Source organism: Anser brachyrhynchus (assembly GCF_964034855.1).
Source record: "Anser brachyrhynchus genome assembly, chromosome: 17".
NCBI classification, from domain to species: domain Eukaryota; kingdom Metazoa; phylum Chordata; class Aves; order Anseriformes; family Anatidae; genus Anser; species Anser brachyrhynchus.
The window spans coordinates 2,373,840-2,392,943 of record NC_137710.1 but is presented as its reverse complement, the minus strand read 5'-3'; the positions used below and the strand labels follow the sequence as shown (position 1 = coordinate 2,392,943).

The window sequence follows — 19,104 nt, the reverse complement described above, 5'->3', positions numbered from 1 at the left end:
CAGTGCTGTGCTCCCATGCCCTGCTAGCATGCCTTCCCTCCGAGGGACATTTTCTTTGGGGTGGAAAGCTGTTGAGGTCCCCATGCTGCTCACAACGGGGGGACCACCTTGGCTACAGCCCCCCCATGCCCAGGGGGTGCGGATATTTCTGCCAGAAATGGAGCTTTTGTGCCTCGTTAACGCGTCTGCATGGCAAAACCGGGTCCTGCTCGGCAGCTAGAGAAGGAGCAGCGGGGCCCCATCATTTGTGGTGCCCAAAGAGCCAGAAGCAGCAAGACCAGCTGCCCGGCCACCCAGTGTCTCCAGCTGGAGGGGACCGTCCCTGCCACCCTGCCACCTTGTCACCCTGCCACCCTGCCAGCTGAGACGCAGCACCCATCCCAAAGGGTCAGGATGAGGCCGGCGGAGGATGCGGAGCTCCCACAGAGCCAGGCAGGAGGAGCGCAGGGCTCCTGGCTGTGTCCCCCCCGCCCCGGGGCACCTGCCCCTCGCTGAAGCCAAACACTTGCTCAGCCCTGACCCCACAACCCATTAACTTTTCCCGTCCCGGCCGCTGGTGGCTCGGGGCCTTGCCTTTTCCTTCGGTATTTTTAGGCACGCTGAGGCTGGTGGGAGGGCTGGGGCACGGCTGGGAACAAAAGGGACTTGTGAAAGCGGATCCCAGATCTGCGGGCTCTGCCCAGACGCTGCCCGTGTTCCCCAGAGGGCGTGAATGCCGCCGCTGATCCCTGGCACTCGCCCCCTCCGATCCGCTCCAGCAGCAATCGTCTGGCCTGGATGAGGCTTCGGCTGAGGCTGAGATGGATTTCAGGGCGGGTTTTTGGGGTCTGTGCGAACCAAAAGGCAAGGGAAAGAGCGGAGAGGGGCTGAGCTGGGTGAGGAGCAGCCCAGGGCACGCAGGCACGGCGGGGATGAGCGGGATCAATCACGGCACGGGCGCTCCCTCCCCTGCCAACTTGAGCTGAATCCATCGGCCAGCCGAGCCCAATTACCTTAATTTGTGGCATTAAGGAAAAATCCATAAGCATCAGGGAAGTGATGCGCAGTGGTTTAACGGGACCGGTCGCCTGCGGAGCCTCCAGCGCCGCTTGGGTGCTGCCCATCCCTGTCTCTGCAACCCTTCTGGGGCATCCCTGGTCAGCCCCAGAGCCACGGAGAGTCCCCAAAATATATTTGGGGTGTGCGTGGGAAGCGCCTTTTGTGCCTGCCCAGCCTGGAAGGGGCCAGACCCCGTCGGGACAGGTGGGGGACATGCTGGTGGGTGTCCAGAGGGTGGCGGGGGGCTTTGAAGGGACACTGCAGGCACAGGGGCTGAGCACAGCGCAGAAACCCTGGCTGGGGACGGGGTGCAGATGGCTGGGCACGCTTCTGCCGTGATTTGTAAGACGGTGCATCTGCTCCGCTGCTCACTTCTCGCTGCCAGACGTCGTCCCCTGTGCTGCACGGGCCACATCCTGCCCCGCCAGCAGGGAACAGGGTCCTGCCTGGGGGACAGAGCCAGCTCCAGGCACCTCTGTTCCTTCCCCTGCTGGGGGTATTGGGGGACTTACCAGGAAAAACGGAGTCCTTTAAATGTATGTGTATATGCATTTACACATATAGCGCTCTGTTGTGAACAAAAGAGCTACGGGAAAGTGGTTGCAGCCTGTGAATGGGTGTCGGGGAATAATGCACCTATCTGTGCCATGGCAAAATCAAGCATCGCCCCTGCTTATCTGCAAAGGAGCCTGTGTTTTACATGAGAAAGCCTTGCTAATTAATAGGACAGCCCCTCTTGAGCTCGATAAAAAATGGAGTCAAAAGGATTTGATTAACCCCCCGCGCCTCGCACGGCGCGAGCTCCGCCTGAGCGAGACGCGTGCCTGCGCCCCGGCCAAGTCCTGCCCGCGGCCGATAACGGGGAGCCCCCGGTCCTGGGGACCCCAGACACCGGGGGAGCCGATTTGGGGGGTGCCCAGAGGCTGAGGGCACCCCGAAGCCAGCCCGTGCCCTGCCGTCGCGGTTCCCTTGTGGATATCTTTTGCTCCAACCGCTATTTTGTTCCTGCAGTCGGATAGATTTGACTAACCTAATACATATGTATACACACCGGTACATTCCCATTCAAACCAATGTAAATTACCTCTGACCAATACATTTTCCTGGGAAATCAATGCATTTTAACACTGGATAATATTTATGAAATTGAATTTTTCATTGAAGCTAATGCAATTCTCTTCTATTTTATGCATTTTTATTAAACTAATGCATTTTAAATTAAACTGTTGTATATTAACTACAATGGCTGTTGGTACTTACAGTAAAATAATATATGCTCGCCGAAATCAATACATATTCCAAACCTAGGATTTTCCAGTTAACAAGGCTATATCAAATATAACAAATGCTTGTAGCTACTTAATTTGATGCTTATATACACCGCCCGGTATGTTTGTTTATTGGTAATGATTATTTTTAAAGGGAGAAAGCTTCTTAAAGGTAGAAAGACGGATTTTTGTGCAGCTCAGTGCTTCAGCGTGAGGCTGTTGGTGGTGGCCACCGCTTGCCTGGTGCTGGCCACCAAAGGGGACAGGGAGGGCGGTGGCCTGTGCGTCCTGGTGCTGGCTGGTGACAGAGCCCAGCTGCTGTGCCACTGAGCGTCCCCATGCCCTTGGCTACCCCCCAGCGTCCTTTGGAGCAGGGCCAAGCAGCCAGAGGTGACGGGGCCAAGGGCGGACGCCGCTGCTGGCCCTCCTGGAGCGCCCCGTGCAGGATGCGGCCCCAGGAGGAGGCAACCATCCCGGCCCCCCCCGAGCCGTGGCACCGACAGGGGAAAGCCATAAATAGCAGCACTACACGCCGCGCGCGCGCCGAATGGCGCCACGGTCGAGATAATTTCGGGCGAAGCAATAAAAGAGGGAAATTAATTAAAGAGCATGTGCTAATTGTAGCGGGGATGGGCCTGGAAATAAGGAGCCTTGGCAGAAAGGCGGCCGGCCCCGCTGCGGCAGAGGGGTTGCGGGCACACTCTCCCCGGTGGCACCGGGGGCTGAGGCCGGGCACAGCTCGGTGCAGGCCACGCCGTGTCCCCCCCGTGTCCCTGGGTGCTCCCCGCTGTCCCCCCCACGTCCCCTTCCCCGTGCCCCCCCCATGTCCCCAGCGCTGTCACACCCTCACCCCTTCTCTAGGTCTCTTCTCAGCCCCGCACTGTGCAGCCGTGTCCCCCCCGTGTCCCCCCCGTGTCCCCCCCCCGTGTCCCGGTCCCTGCCCGCGCTGCGGGGCGCGGTGGCCGCCAGGTGTCGCCGGTGTAACGGGAGCGGGGCGGGCGCTGCCCGGGGCCGGGGGCTGCGGGGGGAGGGCGGGGAGGGGACGGGGAGAGGGGCAGGGGCGGGGGAGGGAGGGAGAGGGACGGGGAGAGGGAGAGGAGGAGAGGGGCAGGGAGAGGGGCAGGGGCGGGGGGAGGAAGGGAGAGGGACGGGGAGGGAGGAAGAGGAGGAGAGGGGATGGGAGAGGGATGGGGGAGGAAGGGAGAGGGACGGGGATCTGGGGAGGGAGAGGGACAGGGAGAGGAGGAGAGGGGCAGGGAGAGGGTGAGGAGGAAGGGAGAGGGGCAGGGACGGGGGGAGGAAGGGAGAGGGGCAGGGAGGGAGGAAGAGGAGGAGAGGGGATGGGAGAGGGATGGGGGAGGAAGGGAGAGGGATGGGGATCTGGGGAGGGAGAGGGACAGGGAGAGGAGGAGAGGGGCAGGGAGAGGGTGAGGAGGAAGGGAGAGGGACAGGGACGGGGGAGGAAGGGAGAGGGGCAGGGACGGGGGGAGGAAGGGAGAGGGTAGGGAGAGGATGAGGAGGAGAAGGGCAGGGAGAGGGGCAGGGAGAGGGGTGGGGAGAGGATGAGGAGGAGAAGTGCAGGGAGAGGGGCAGGGACGGGGGGGAGGAAGGGAGAGGGGCAGGGAGAGTGGCAGGGACAGGATGAGGAGGATAAGGGCAAGGAGAGGGGCAGGAAGAGGGGCAGGGAGAAGGACAGGGATGGGGGGAGGAAAGGAGAGGGACGGAGAGTGGCAGGGAGAGGATGAGGAGGAGAAGTGCAGGGAGAGGGGCAGGGACGGGGGGAGGAAGGGAGAGGGGCAGGGAGAGGGGCAGGGAGAGGATGAGGAGGAGAGAGGTAAGGAGAGGGGCAGGGAGGGGGTGAGGAGGGGTGTAGGGAAGAAAGGGGGTGGGAAGGAGAGGGGCAGGCTGCGGGGAGAGGGCGGCTGGCCACGAAGCGGAGGGAATCGCCTCCAGCAGCGGGCCGCCACGCCGTCAAACAACAGCTTAAATCAGTCGGTGTGACCCTGGTGGCACTGGTGGCACCGGTTTGGCTCGGTGCGGGTCCCCGCGCCCCCCTGCCCGCCCTGGGGACGAAGCACCCGCCGCGGGGGGAGGCTGGCGCGCGGCACACGCTGCCCTCGTCGCCTGATGGGGCCGGATCACCGCACAAAGCCTTATCGGGGGGATCACAAACGACAGGAAGGCGAGAATAAATTAACGCCTGAAATGGGAGCGTGCTGAAATCCAACATTTTCTATTTTTTTTTTTTTTTTTTATTTTTAAGTATGCAGAAAATCTCCTGCCATATTTTAATTAAAAGCCTTTCAGAAGAGGAGGCGAGGGGCTGCCATTTACAACGGGCTATTGTCAGGCGCACAAAGCGAGCCGTTCTGGAGACAAACTGATTTATTAACCTGCGCCCCGCGGCGCTGCCCGGGCCGGGGGGGCCAGGCGAGGCAGGGGGCGGCAGGGCCGGGTCCCCTCGCTGTCCCCGGGGTGCCCGAGGTGGCTGGGGACACGCTGCTGGCCTCGGGGCACAGCCCCTCTCCTCTTCCTCGCGGCTCCCAGCGAGTTATGAATGATTTGGCCGAACAGAAACATTCCTCCGAAGCCCACAATTGAGTTTGCTCGCCGAAGACGCCGCGCTGGTTTTTACTCCTGATTGATGAGTGGGCTCCTCTGTGCCCTTGGCAGGAGAGCGGTGGGCACAGACCAGCTCTGTGGGTACAGGGGAGGGTCCCCTCGCCCAGCACCCATCTCTGCCGGTGCCCAGCAGCGGATAACCAAAGCCTGTGAGCAGACCGAGCCATCCCCGGCCACCTTCACGGAGAGGATGCCAGCGAGGCACTGGTAAAGCAGGAGCCAGCTCTCACCCCAGCAAGAGAGTTTGGGGTCCCCCCAGGGCCCACAGAGCCACCCTGCAAACAACCAAACCCCGGCGCACAGCCCTGAGGGAGGGATGGAGAGGAAAATTGGGCCTCGACCTGTGTGCACCCAAAAAGGGGTCGCGAGGGGCACCCTGCGCTGGGCCTTGGGCACCTCCGTTCGTTGTGGTGTTGGTGCCATCGGGGTCGTGGTTTCAGCGTGGAGTTTGCCCTCATGGCCAGGGGCTCGCTGGTCCCCTCGTGGCCCGGCACCAGGGGCTGGTGGCAGCCCCTTCCAGGCAGCCCCGGTGAGGGGCCGGGGGTGCTCGTGGGCACCGCCAGGCTCTCCTTAACGCCAACAGCCTCGGCTCCTGCAAATCGTTTTTATTTTTTTTGAACTTGGATTTTCTCTTCGCTCCTTCTTCTGCCCCGGGCGTTTCGCGATCGTGGGACTGCAGGCGGCTCTGGGCTTCTCCGAGCACGAGAGAGGAGAAGGACGAGACCGTTTCCTCGCCGCTCACGCTGCAGGATGGTGCCAAGGTCACGTTGGGCGTCTGTCTTCTCCTCTTGGACACCGCTCCTGGCTCAGGGGGACACGGGGGAGCGAGAAAAGAGGGAGCGGGCCTGACCTGCGCCTGCAGGGCAGGGCACGGGCTGCGGGCCGGCCCCATGGCACCTCCTGAGCTCTTGTTGGTGCTCAGGCTCTCGCCGCCAGCTCCTCAGCAGGAATTTATCGAAAGGCCCCGCTTGCCTGGCCAGCATGAACCCGGTGTGAGCCACGTGAAGCTCCCGGTGGGTTTGGTGGGAGCAGAGCGGGATTTATACGCGAATTTTCCACCCGCTCCAGCACCAAAACCTCACAGACGGGCAGCAGCCTCGGGGCGGGGGGTGTGTGTGGGGGGGGTTGAGGGCGGGCGGGGATTTTCTCCCCCCCTCCAGGGGCCAGCTCGGGACCGACACCGCCAAACTTTCCTCCGGGGCCCTGCGGCTCCCCCGGGGGGGGGCAGCAGCGGGGCTTCCCCCCCGCCCCCCCCCCCGCTTTGCCCCGTGAGGAGCGGGGCCGGGCCGGAGCGAGGCGATGCCGGCGGCCGCAGCCGGTGCGGGCGGGCTCGGGGCCCCGGCGCTGTGCCCCAAGATGGCCGCCGAGGTGGGAGCGCGGTGCCGGTGCCGGCCGCGGTTTGATGTCCGCCGGCTCCAGGTCGGTGGCGGCGGCGGCGGCGGCCCCCGAGCGCCTCAGCCCCGGCGTGCGGCGGCGGGAGAAGGGAGGGGGGGGGGGCGGGTGTGAGGGGAGGGTGGGGGGGCGGGCGGGCGGCCTCCCCCAGCCCTCCCCCGCTGCTCTGCCGTCCCCTCCCTCCGCCCGCCCTTCCCCATCGATAGGTATCAGGAATTGATCCCCGCCGTCTCCGCCGCCGTCTCCGTCTCCGCTCTTTGTTCGGTGCCGCCGGGAGCACGGAGGAGCAGCAGCGGCAGAAGCAGCAGAAGCAGCAGCGGCGGGCGGCATGGAGCCGCCCGGCCCCCGCCCCGCCGCCAAGGTGACAGCCGGCACCGGGGGAGGTGGTGGTGGTGGTGGGGGGGGACGGGGACGGCCCCGGGGCGGGCGGCAAGTTGGGCGGGCGGCGGCTGAACTTCGGGGAGTAGACGGGGAGAGAAGCGGGGGGGGACGGACGGACGGACGGACACCGGCGGGGAGCCCCCCCCCCACCCTCCCGGTAGCCCCGCCGCCAAGTTTCGCCCCCCCCCCCCACCCCCCGGCCCGGCCCGGCCGGGCGGAGCCGCAGGTGCCCGGTGGAGCGGCCGCGGGGCCGGGAAAGGAGGGGGGGGGGGGGCTCGGTTCGCGATCGTAGCACCGGGGAGAGAGGAGGAGGAGGAGGAGGAGGAGGAGGAGGAGGAGGAGGAGACGTGCCCGGGGCCGGCCGGAGCCCCCCCCCCCGCTCTCCTATTGTTATTCGGGCGCCGGTGTGGTCGGGGGGGGGGGGTAGGGGGTCGGGGCTTTTCCCCGTGTCCCGGTTTACCGGGCCCGGCGTCAGGCTCCGAGGCGCCGGGTGGGGATGCGAGTTGCCGGCGAGGCGGGCTCGGGATGGACGCAGCGATCCGGGGGGGGCGCCGCCGGAGAGCTCCTTTGTGGTTCCGTGCAGGTCACGGATGCCGTATCCAGCCGTAGCGCCGGCGGGCTGTGAAATTAACGGGTAAGTCCTTTGTTAACGGGAGCGGGGGGGGGCGGCTGACCACCGAGGGACGCGGGGATGCTCGCGGCCGGCCGCCTCGCTGGGCACCCCGGTGGCGGGGAGCCCCGGCCGCTGACACGAAAATCGGGGGGGACGAAACCGAACCCGGATCCGGCTGCGAGAGCCCAAAGGCTCCTCGACGCGGTTATTAATAAAGGGGTTTTGTCCCCCCCCCCCCCCCCCGTGGGATGTCACGGAGTTTAAAAACGCAGCACGCTTCACCGGGGGGCTGTGGGGGGTAAACAAACCTAAATGCGGTTTACGGGGGCTCCGGTGCCGTTACCGACAGCGCCAGCGTTTAATGCGTTTCGGCCTTTTAAGCGGCTCACGGGCTGCGCCTGTCACAGCCGACCCTAAAAGTAATGCAGGTAGGACGGAGAGCCGGCTCGCCGCGGCTGCTCGCGTACGGCGGTGTGGTGGGAAGGGGATTAGGGCCGTAGGCGCTCCGGCTACAGAAGCGTTCCTCGGTGCATCACGCCGGTGACTTTTTCCCCGGGTGGGTGCAGAACCCGGGATTCCAGGCGAATATGGGCAGCCACTTCTCCATGGGGTCGACGGAGCGCGGCGGGCGGCGGGGGCAACTTTGCGGGGCGGGGAGGTGGGCGCTGAGCGGGGACAGCAGCGGTGCTGGCGGGGGACCTGCGTCCAGGCAGCGGTGCTGCCGCCTCCCCGGGCTCCCGGTGGGAAAGGTGACCTTGTGCCAGCTCGGCCTGATGCCCTCTATTTAAAAGGAAAAAAATAAAAAGAAAGAAGGGAAACAATCCATTTATTCTTCTTCTGCGAGCTTTTCTTTTTTTTTTTTTCTTTCTCCTTTTTTCTTTCTCTTTAATGCATGTGCCTAAGCAGCTCTGCTGGCCTAGGGCTTGCTGGGAATGGCAGAGTTTGAGCAGCCCTGATGAATGGTGGGCATATGTAAAACATGTAGATAATGTGCTCCCCGGTAGCACTTTGATCGAAACGGCATCGAGCCTTTTTACAGCAAATAGTCTCGGAAATGAGAAGAGATAAAATTCTATCAAAGATAATACCAGACATATTTCACTGGGTTATGAGATTGTTTTATTGTGTACATTACTAATGCAGTATTTTTTTACAGCTTTCTTGTGTGTAATAGTCATAACGGGCTTCATACCTTGTGTTTTTTTCCCGTGCTTTAATTTGCTCTTGTTTTATTATGTTCGGTTTAGCGCTGTACAGATTACACGCGCCGCATTCCGGATGCTGCTTTAATCTAACCCACTCCGTGTTAAAACAGCAAAAAAAAAAAAAAATGGGAAGAGTTGCGAGCTGCTGATTTGGGATAATAAATACAACGGCAAGTGAGGGGAGAGAGACCTATTATAGCCATCTTTTATAAACGTCTCCACATCTCATTATGCAGATTAGCTCTGGCTACATGGCTCCGGCGTTGGCTTCGTCAAAGAAAACGCTGCTCGCTTTATTCCCTGCAATGCACCCGCTCGCTGCGTGCCTGCGCCGCGCGGAGGAGCAGACTTGGCGGGGACTTGGGCAGAAACTTCGGCGCTGCCCCTGCCGGATCGCGGCGCGCCGGCAGCCTCGCGCGCGCTGCGGTGGCTGGCGTCTTCTCCAAGTTTAGGGGGAGGAAAGAAGAAAAAAAAAAAAAAAAGATGTGGATGTGATTAAAATATTATAACCTTATGATATTCTGAAGTGCATAAATTTTACATATCAGCTACAGAGGGAGTTTAGACATCCATTAAATGATATGACAGCTTGACTTATCTAAATGTGCTATCATTTAACAATGTGTCAAAATTCTTCTTTATATAGATGACAGCAGTAAATAAGCTATCAGTCCTCTTGGCTGAAGCTTAATTCCCGAAGCTTGGACTGATAAACTTGGCGGCGCTGCTTTGGGCTCTGAGCTGGGGAGCTTCACCTCCTCACCCCCACGGGCCTGCGTGGTTTTGGGGCTATAAAGGAGAGAGCTGCGGGAGCTCCCCGGTTCCTCCAGCATCTCCAGAGCCCTGCCAGCAGCCCCAGGCTCTCCGTGCGGCTGAACCAGCTTCTGTTTGTGCTCGTAGCCCGTTGGAGGCCCAGGTCAAAATTCACCTGGGGTATGGCACATTGGTGCCTGTGGGTCTGACCCAGCAATGGGCACCAGTTCCTCGTGGCATGGAGGTAAATCCGTGCTCACCCCACTTGGCAGAGGTGTCCTCTGCAGCGAGAAGCGGGCGATGAAGGGTGGGCAGGTGCCGGGGGTCACCGTGCCCAAGGGGTGAGGGGGGAGCCAGGGCACGGAGAGCCCGGGGACGGTGCCGGGGGCCGGGGAAGCCCCCGCTGTGGCTCCTCCCCACCACGCTGTGGTTGCGGTGGGTCTGTCGGGTGCTCAGCTGTGTTGTCAAGGGATGGTAAGCTCCTCGGTGGGAAGGGGGACGATGCTTCCCATCCCTCGTAAGCGTCGGCGTTCCTTCCCACGCGGAGATCTCAAGGTTTTGCTGGGTGGGTGAATCCTGTGCCCGTGCGGGGCTGGCTCGGGGCGCTGCCGGGTGGTTGACACATTTGGGGCTTCCCAGCGGCTCCAGCTTCTCCCCGTGCGCCAGGCAGGTGGGACGTGGGCTGGAGAATGACGGTGTTTGGAAAATTAATGCAAATTTAGCAGCAGTGGAAATAACGAAGCCTGGTTCTCTGCAGGCGTCCGTCTTGTGCCTGGGTTCCCTGGTGCCCGATAGCCGTGCGCTCCCCTGGAAACCTTCTGGTGCCCAGGGCAGTGGTAGCGGTGCCCTCCCGTGGGGGTTCTCTGCTGACTCTGCTGTGCCCTGCAGCCCATCTTTTGCCAGGGACGCTGTTGGCATTTCTCTCTTTCACCCAGAAGCCCTGTTTCCTTGTAGCTCAAGGTGTACAGCAGCCACTGTCCCTGTGGTGTGGCACTGTGGACATCCAGCCGGACATCACAGCCGCCCGTGGGCAGCTGATGCTCCTGCCTGCCCCTCTGAAGCCTTGGTGGCCTCGCACCACTCCTGGCCTCACTTGCTGCTGGTCCTCGGCCTCGCCACGGGCAGAAAGTCAGAGCCCGGAGTTCCTGAGGTGTAACGTGTATTTTTTTTTTTTTTAATTTTTTTTTTTTTACCTTGTGGCTGAATAATTGAGACGCTGCCAGACGAGAAGAGAGCTGCAGAAAATGAGAGTTTATCTTTAGCTCTGCGGCTCTCACTTTAGAAACCGGTGACCCCAATTCCAGCCCGAAGAGTGACTTCTTCCCTGATTAATAAATCCATTAATTAATTGTGTGCGTGCCGCAGCCCATTAGAGATATGTGCGCTGGCCTCCTGATCCAGTTTAGTGGATTGTCTCCGTGGCCTTGGGGGGGAGGGGGGGAGAGATTGTGACCACGAGGCGAATAGGGGACGTGGATTAAAATATAATTTGTTCCTGTGGGATTGCAGAGAAGGGTCGCGGCCCTGCTGGTCACCCGGACTGGTGGCCGTGGGGCTGGACTGGTGGCTGTGGGGCTGGACTGGGAGCACTGGGCACCCGGCCGGGGCGAGCGGCGCGGGCTGGCGGGGCTCTCGGAGCCTGGCGCGGCGCGGCAGGGCGGTTGCGTGCAGGTGGAGCTGAATGCTAAAACGTTTGGCGATCCGAATTATTATTTATGACCAGATTAAGCAAACAGCACACTCCCAGCCTGCGAGTCCTTTAGGAGGTACTTGCTTAACTAGATAACCTCAGCGGAGCATGGAGAACTAGCTATTCATCTCCCTCCATATGTTGGCACAGTAGCGGCTCCCTCCAGTTAATTTTTCTTGCTGTCTGCAGAGACTCCACATAAAAATGCAGGCATAATTGTGCGCTCCGGTCCCAGAGCTGCTGTTTTCTCCGCTGAACGTCAAGTTACCGGTTGGCAAACGAAACGCCATCTCTGAACGCACAAGTCCTGGCGTGGCTCGGCGGTGAGATTGTGGCTCTGGGGCTGGCGTGCCCCTCAGTTTTCCCCTCCTGCTGGTTTTGCAACGTTGGGGGAAAGCAGAGGGTGTGGGATCCTGGGGGCAGCCCCGTATCCCGTGGGCATCGTGTGGTGACGTTGCTGTACGGCCAAGTCCCCGGTCCTGAATTTCAGGGAATTTCCCTGGGAATTGCCGCTCCAACCCAACAAAGGGAAGCTGTGGGACCGTTGTCCGCAGGGGGCTGAAGCTCCCCAGGGCCGAGCCTTACTCTGATTGAAATTAATTTAGGGTTCAAACGCGGCTTTCCTCAAGGTGCAGAGCGATCAGCGGCGCGGCTGATGGCCGGGAAGGCTCCCTCCGGGATGGTAACAGGCACGTCGAGGGCATCCATTTCCCCAGAAAGGCTCCGGGAAGTTTCTCAGAACATTTTGTACCATCCTGCTCCTATTATAGAAAGATGTAATTCCCCAACTTGGGAGATAATAAGCAGGTATTGACTTCTGCTGGGGTCATTATCAAGATTTATTCAGTCAATATGGCTTCTCCGGTCAATAAATCTTGAGGTTGATAAAGGAGGAATATATACTTGCAGACTTTATTAAAAAGTTTTCCCCTTCCGTAACACTTTCTGGTGCATGTTGCGTTAGCGCCCATGATGGAGAGTTCTCCAATTACCTGGTTTTGTGGCTCATGCTTTCCTGCACTTTTCGGCACGTCTCGCAGTGGCAGCAAAACCTGGGTGGGAGGAACAAACCCTGCCACCATCAGCACCGTGCTCCATCACCGCCTTGTGCCTTTGTGCCTCAGTTTCCCCACTGACAGGCATGGAGGGTTCCTGCAAGCCAGGGTTTTGGGGTGAGAAGCCCCAGGAGGGTGTATTCAGCCTGGCAGGAGGCTGTGCAGGCGTGGTGGAAATGGGGAATTTCTTCTCAGTCGAGCTTCCCGGTCCCGCGCACGCAGGCGCTGGCGCATACGCACATACCGAAGCCTTGTTCCAGAGTGGTTTCAGTGCTTTTTAATATGGCCTTGCTGTGTAATTATTTTTTTGACTAGTTTGGTGTAACGTTTAATGATTTCCCCAAAGCTGCAACAGGACCCCGGAGCATTGATTTAGCTGCAGTTTAAGCGACTTGCTGCTAATGCGCGGCTGTTTTAATATTAATTGCTCGGTGCGTGCGTGCTAGCTGGTTCTTCTGCAACACGGATTTCTAAAAAAGTAAATAACCAATTTGAACCCCGTGTAAATATTACTCTAGTGGGAACTGCGCCGTGCGTCAGCCGCTCTGAGCATGCTACGGTTGCCTTTGGTAACGCTCCTGCAGTTTTACACTGAAGTCAGGACCTCGGGCTCCCTTTGTTTTCCTCCGTCAGGATAACATCATAAAGTATTACCTGGTGCTGGCAGCGGGTCTCGTAATGTGCAGCGTAAGCACGGCCGCTCGTCTTCGTGGGATCTGGGGAGCCACCCGGCTGCTGCGTTATTGCTGAGGACATTCGGTCTTCATTCATCGTCGTGGTCTTTATTAACGGTCGTTATTAATAATCGTGCCCCTCTGGCGGGGCAGACGGCGTTCGGCCACGGCTCCCGGAGCATTTTGCAAACATTGCTTCATCGCCGGAGCTGGGTAATGATTACCCGGCTCTTCCCCCGTCTTCTCGGCAAGGGATGGAGGGACACGGGTCGGAGGAGCAGCGTTGCCAAAATCCCCCCGTGAGACACGTTGGCTTTCCCCACCATGCCTTTGGGGCCGGGGCTGGGAGCGATGCTCCTGGGGGCCACCTGCCCTGCAGCCCCGCGAGCCTCCTGCCTCGTTGTCCCCGGCACTTTGGGTTTGCCAAAACACCGCTTTCTGGCCCCAAAAGCAGCAATCGGTGCGGCCGTCCGGGGGACACGGCTTTGCCCGTGCAGTTCCCCGCCGCAATAGCACGGCGCGCGCCGTGGAGGCAGCGGAGCCGGGGCCGCCGCGCCTCTCCTTCAAATAAAAGCAGCTAATTAACATTATTCTTTAATTATTGCCTTTATCAACAAGGGGTCTGGTTTATACCAGCAGGGTAGTCGCTTTGCCTTCCACTACCCAAGTGAATGCTTCAGTTCCTGTTGCTTTTGAAATGAATTTGATGTCATCTGCCCATTGTCACTTAATGGGGACACTTGGGTAATGATTGCGCGCTCCAGCCCTGTTAGCAGCACTGCGAGCGTGTAATTTAGCCCCTTAGGCAGCAGTACTTTTGAAATCTCTGGATAGTTTTGAACTCTCTGTTCTTAATTAAATATGCAATTTTTCACGGTAACCAGGTTAATTCTTTTGTGTTGTGTTGTAATACTGTTAGGAATTTTTCATAGTTCTTATTAAACATTATTCAGGCATTGTGAATTCCATAATTAAAAAAAATGAAAAGAACAAAGCTTGATTCACTTCTTTCTTTTCCCTGGTTAATTTATCAAATGAATTTTGCAAATTTTTCTTTTCGTCCCCAGACAGTGTGCCAAGTGTTTTAAAGGGGAAGGATTTAATTGCTCTGTAGGGATTGGTTGGTTATGAAGGATTTGGCTGTTTGATTAGTAAACCCTACTGGGAATGGTTTAATGCTCCATGATCTTAAAAATTGTCTGATTGTTAGGCTCTCCAAGGATGTTTTCTCTTTTCGTTATGTATGGCAACAGCTTCGCACAAGTGTGATTATTAGGTAGCGAGGAGGGAGCCGAGGGGCCGATCCCGCCTGCCCTGGCAGCAGCGATCGCGGGCGAGCCTTCCTCCCCGGCGGTGATGATGATGGAGCAGAGGACCCGTGGTTTTTCGCACACATCGCTGCAGTGCCCGCGCTGGAGGGCGGCTGTGAAGCCGAGCAGAAGCCCCCGGCCACGTCCTGCCCTGGGCTTTTCCCCCAGGCCCTGCTTCCCGACACGATGCGGAATATCGGGGGGGGTCTCATCGGGGACCCCCCAGCCACGTTTCAGTGGAGGTACCCCATAGCCAGGGGCTGCAGAGCTGCAGGATCACATTCGGAGCGTCCCTCGGAGAGATGCAAAGCTTGGCGATGTCAAGCCAGAAGGCTTTAACCGGGAAGGCTTTAAAAAAAAAAACCCACACAAAACAGCACGAAAACGCTTGTGTTTTTGTACCCACTTGCCGCTGCTGCTCTCTGGGTTGGTTTTAGAGCGCTGCTGGACTTGCCTGGGAAAAAAAAGTCAATACCTGGTGTTTCTCCCGCCCTGTTGAGAGCCGTGGCGCACTCCTTGCGTGCATCTGAGCTTCTGGACGGAGCCGGTCCTTTCCCTGGGCTCTTTCATTGCACCGGGACTGAAATGCCCGCATCCAGCAGGTCGCAGGAGAAAGCCCCACGTCTCGTGTGGCTCTGCTGCTGTGGGCAGAATTGCATCCCCCAGGTTTTAGGTGGGGAGAGAGGGGCTCGGCGGGCACTGTTGGAGCCCAGATCAGGGAAGCACGGGACCCCGTTGCCCCTCGTTTACCCAGGGGGCTCCCGAGGGCTTTTCCGTGGGGCTGGAGGGGTTTCGATGCTCGCCGCGAGATGGCAGCCAGACGGGATCGATAGCGGCATCTCTGAGGGGGCTCCCCGGGGGTTGTTTTGGCTCTAAGGGGAGGTCAGAGAGTCATTGAACTTATAAATATATTAGTATTTAAGGGAAGAGTCGCCGGCTTCCAGCTCGGTTTATGCGGCGCCGACTTTTTCCCATTCTGGTCGAAGCCTCCTACGCCGGGTGAATGACGCAGCCGCCTGGCACCGGGGTTGGGACCTCGGCGGGCTGGAGATGGAAAATAAAAAACGTGCAGCGGTGCCGAGGGCAGGGGCTTTGCCCTGGAGAGCATCCCGAGCTGGAGGCATGCGGGCGGCGGTGCCCGGGGCAAGGCACGGCGGCGGAGAAGCGTCACCGCCCCGGAGAGCAACATCTCAGAGCGGGGATGCGAAGCGTTTGGTCTTCGTCTCTCGTTGCTTCAGATTTTGCTCCAAAGCAAAGACTTGTGCCAAGACCTGGCTGCGTGGCACGTCCGTGGGACTTTTGGGCTCCCAGCCCTGCAGCACTGCTGCACGAGGCTCTTCCAGCGCTGCGGCCGCTCCCTCCGGTGCCGTGCGGACCCGTAAAGTCATTTTATATGGGGGAAAAAAATTATAAAAAAAAAAAGAGAAGAAGTAGACATTTGAAAGGCGAAGCTGAGCAGACGCCGGTAATGTATTCACAGGCATGACACAGAATGGCAGCGTGTCATGAACCGCGTCCCCGGGGACCCGTGGGGCTGTGATATTGGCTTTAACCCACAAAGGCTCCAGTCAGTGCGTAAATTCATCAGGCTTACGGGATTGCTCTTGGACTACTGAATAATTTACGGTTCCAGAGCCCAGCCAGGTTCAGGTCATTGGGGTTCATGGGTTAATAACAGGTTTGGTTTTTGTTGTCAGCAGCTGCCTTGATAACATATGAAAGAATCCTATTCTGTTGATTAGATTTTGAAATGGATCAATTTTTAATCAGCAGAACATCTGACTCACTCAATAAGGGTAGCATTGTGGAGACAGGGCGGAGGTGCTCTTTATTTACAGGACTGTTTGCTCGCACTCGTACGCAGCTCGGCGCGGGGCTGCCCACCCCCCCTCGCCCCCCTGTCCCCAAAAGAAGTCACCTGCATTGCCCACCGTACAGGCTTCGGCTGCCAGCCAGCTCCCAAATCCGTGGTGCTCCTCAGGAGAGGAGAGGGCTTGCCAACAGCTTGGTTTAGCTCTGTTATCGATGGAAAAACACTTCCCGGCGAGCAGATTTTGCCTACCGTAGGAGGGCCCCCGCAGGGACTGTGCCACTCCTTGGGGACGTCCCCAAGGGCCCAGGGGTCTCTCTGCCATTCGAGGAGCAGCAACAAGCCCCAGCCTGAAGGTCTCCAGCCCACACCCTGGGTGCAAGAAGCCTTCAAAGGGAGTCACTCGGCTGATTTCATCACTGCCCTTAATTCTACAAGAGCAGAATTCCCACTCAGAGTTAAATTCGGGGTGGGGATGCTATCTTTACCCTTTTTTTTTGGAGTGCTTGAGGCGCAAAAGGCACCCCAAGCTCAGTGTGCTGCATTGCATGGTAACGCTCACGTGCGTTTCCTTTTGTACAGGCATGCATAAAATACATTTTCTCCTAATTTGAAGCTGGTGTGTCAAAATTTTGGCCCGAAGCGAGCATTAACAACAAGCATAATGGGCCTGCCGGAAAATTAAACTCCCACCTCCCTCCCTCCCTCCTTTTCAGTAACCGAAAAGGTAAAAGTCTCGTAAATACAACTTCGCAAGCCGTGCCACTGGATTAAGGATTACTTTGGGGTCGTTTGGTGAGCGCTGACGGATCATTGGGAAGCTCCGCTGCTGGCAGGTATTGATGCAGAGAAGTTGGTCGTAAGGGCGGTTTGCATGGCTTTGCCCGGGGTGCTCCGCGGTTTTACTTTCAAAACTTGTGCCTCCTGGCCGTCTCCTTCACCTGAACAACTATTTCCCCTCTCGCCGTGGATCAGTTAAGATCACAGCTCCGTGGGGCTGGAAATACGGCTGCGGGACTTGGGGACAGCCGCGGTGGCAGCGGCCGGGGCGGGCGATGGATGGGTTTCTGCTAAAAACATGAGCAACGTCAGAAGGTTAAATATGCATCTTATATCATCCCCGGCGGGTTTATTTTCGGGAGGGCAATGGGCGTCACGAGTTCACGACTTTCAAATGAAGTTTATTTCAGTGACGGAGGATGTGCTTCTCTGTCGAGTATCCACTGGTTGTTTTCTGAGAATGGCTGAAAGCAAAACATTTTCACAAAGAGTAGGGGGGGCGGCTGGCCTGGGTTTTATGTTTAATAACCGCTCAGAAAGCACGGATTGCGATGATCCATCGTGGGTGCCCTTTGGCAGGTAGCGGGGACGTGCCTGGTTTTTAGGCCCGAGAAAGGCAGCGGCTCCTCTGGTGACTTATTAACTCTCCTAATTGCCTTTGTGTTTAGCAACGAAGTAAGCAAATGAACCGCGGATCGGTGCCTGGGCTTTGCTGTCCTTGCTCGGGCAGGAATGACCCCAAAAACGTGCCGCGGGTGCCGGGGTCCCCCCCGCGAGGGGAGCGGGTGGCAGCGGCGAGGTGGGGAGCGTCGCCGTGCTCCTTGATTTGCAATTTAAGGGAATGAAGGAAGGTTGCTGCTTCGCAGCGCCGGGTTAATTTGGGTCTGCGAAGCCGTGCTGGTGGCAGTCCCGAGGCTGGCCGGTACAACCTCTTGTGTCAGGAGCAGGCTGCACTAATTTCAGCTGGAATCACCGAGACCAGCACATAATCTTGTCCTCCTTCCCCTGGGAGTTTTAAGCCATTCTTCCAGGGACGAGGCTCCTACAGCTTGGGGTATTCGGGTGTGTTAGGCACAGCCTCGGGGGACACGCAGGTCGCATTGTGGCAGAAGGCATCTTTTCCTTACCCATCCCTTCCTACCAGCGTGCATTACCTCCGCCTGGAAGGGTTTCTGCATTCGTCCCTTATTTTTGGCTAATAATTACAGAATAACAGAGCCCAGCATCCCTTCCAACACGGAGCAGATGGAGCGTCCTGAGCCTTAGCACGCTCCTGGCTCCGACAGCGCCAGCAGGTCCCGGGGCTGCTACGAGGCTTGTGCGGCACAGCCGCAGCTGCAGAACCACCGTGGGATACGGGATGGGATGTGGGATGTGGGATGTGGGATGCGGGGTGCCACGGCCCCCTCCTCTGCCCTCTGCAAGGGCGAGCTGCTTGGAGAGGCACCGGGGGGTCCCCTTTGGGCTGCACGTCCTTCCCGCTCGGCTGCAAGCCAAGGAGCCGCCGCTTTCAGCGTTACAGCCGGCGGGGGGTTTTTTGGTGACAAATACTCCGTAATGGATAATCCCAGCCCGCTACTTGAAAAAGCCATAAAAGAAAATAGCACGAGTGCTGGCTGCTGAGCCTGCCCGGAGCTGGTTGTTGGCACGCCAGCCGGTAATGCCGCCCGCTGCACGGCCGCAGCGCCGTTCACCCAAAAGTTTTGGGCTGCTGAAGCCTTTGCGGAGGCAAAAGACCCGATCAATCGCCAGCAAAATCTCTGTCTTTCCCCATTTTGTCTCTGAACGGCCACGCTGTCTACAAATGGTGTTGTTTCCTTGCCGTCCCCACGCTGGTTTCTCATTGCAATACCCTATTTTTTATTTTTTTTTTTAAAGCAGCTACAATTGATAATTTAGCTTTGGATAAAGCAACCTCAGAGCTTTTATTTCTCAGAGGCCAAACATTGATGTTGTGTGAAATGGGAGCTTTGAGAAGTCTTTGTATGGAACTTAGCTTCCTGAAAAATTTATTTACTGCGACTGTGATCTGCAGGAGCGAATTGATGTTTATCTATAGTAGTTCTTGCCAGAAAAAAAAAAAAATGCATAACTGCACTTTCTTCGGAAGCCTTGAAAGGCCTTTTAAATAAGTGTCTAATAGTAGGCTCTCAATAGCAAACAGCCAGCTTGATAGACAGTATACAGTATATTATTAACTATAAGCAGGCTTAATCTTTTTCTCATGTTTTAGAGAATGCTTTATAACCTTGTGGCCAAAGAATTCGTGATCGCCAGGTATTTGAAGCCAAGCAAAATTATACTGGCTGCTACTGCGGGGAGATCGATGCTGCTGGGAAGCGTGCGGGGCCGGGGGCTGCGCTCTGCAGCGTGCTCCTCGCCTTCACTGCCGTGTCTTCCCATGGCGTGTCCTGTCCCCAGCAGATGAAGGAAGGTGTCTCTGAGACCCCCCCATGACATTTTGGGGTGCTCGGACATCCTCGGCTCGGTGGTGGCCGCATCCCGGCTGGGCT

At 58.2% G+C, this 19,104-nt stretch overlaps 1 protein-coding gene across 2 annotated transcripts in view; it reads left to right on the top strand.

Moving 5' to 3' along the window:
* Nucleotides 1–3,927: 3,927 nt before the first annotated feature.
* Nucleotides 3,928–19,104, top strand: part of CUX2 (cut like homeobox 2) — a 59,977-nt gene continuing 44,800 nt past the window's right edge. Inside the window, exons 1-2 of one of the 2 annotated variants that reach the window (XM_080559405.1) lie at nt 6,357–6,681; nt 7,285–7,335. Coding sequence is in view for 1 of the 2 variants with exons in the window: in XM_080559406.1 (XP_080415532.1) it covers nt 5,819–5,941 (123 nt within the window). In the remaining variant the exon portion in view is untranslated. Of the gene's footprint in view, nt 5,942–6,356; nt 6,682–7,284; nt 7,336–19,104 lie in introns of those variants that run through there. The other variant, XM_080559406.1, reaches the window with a different exon arrangement.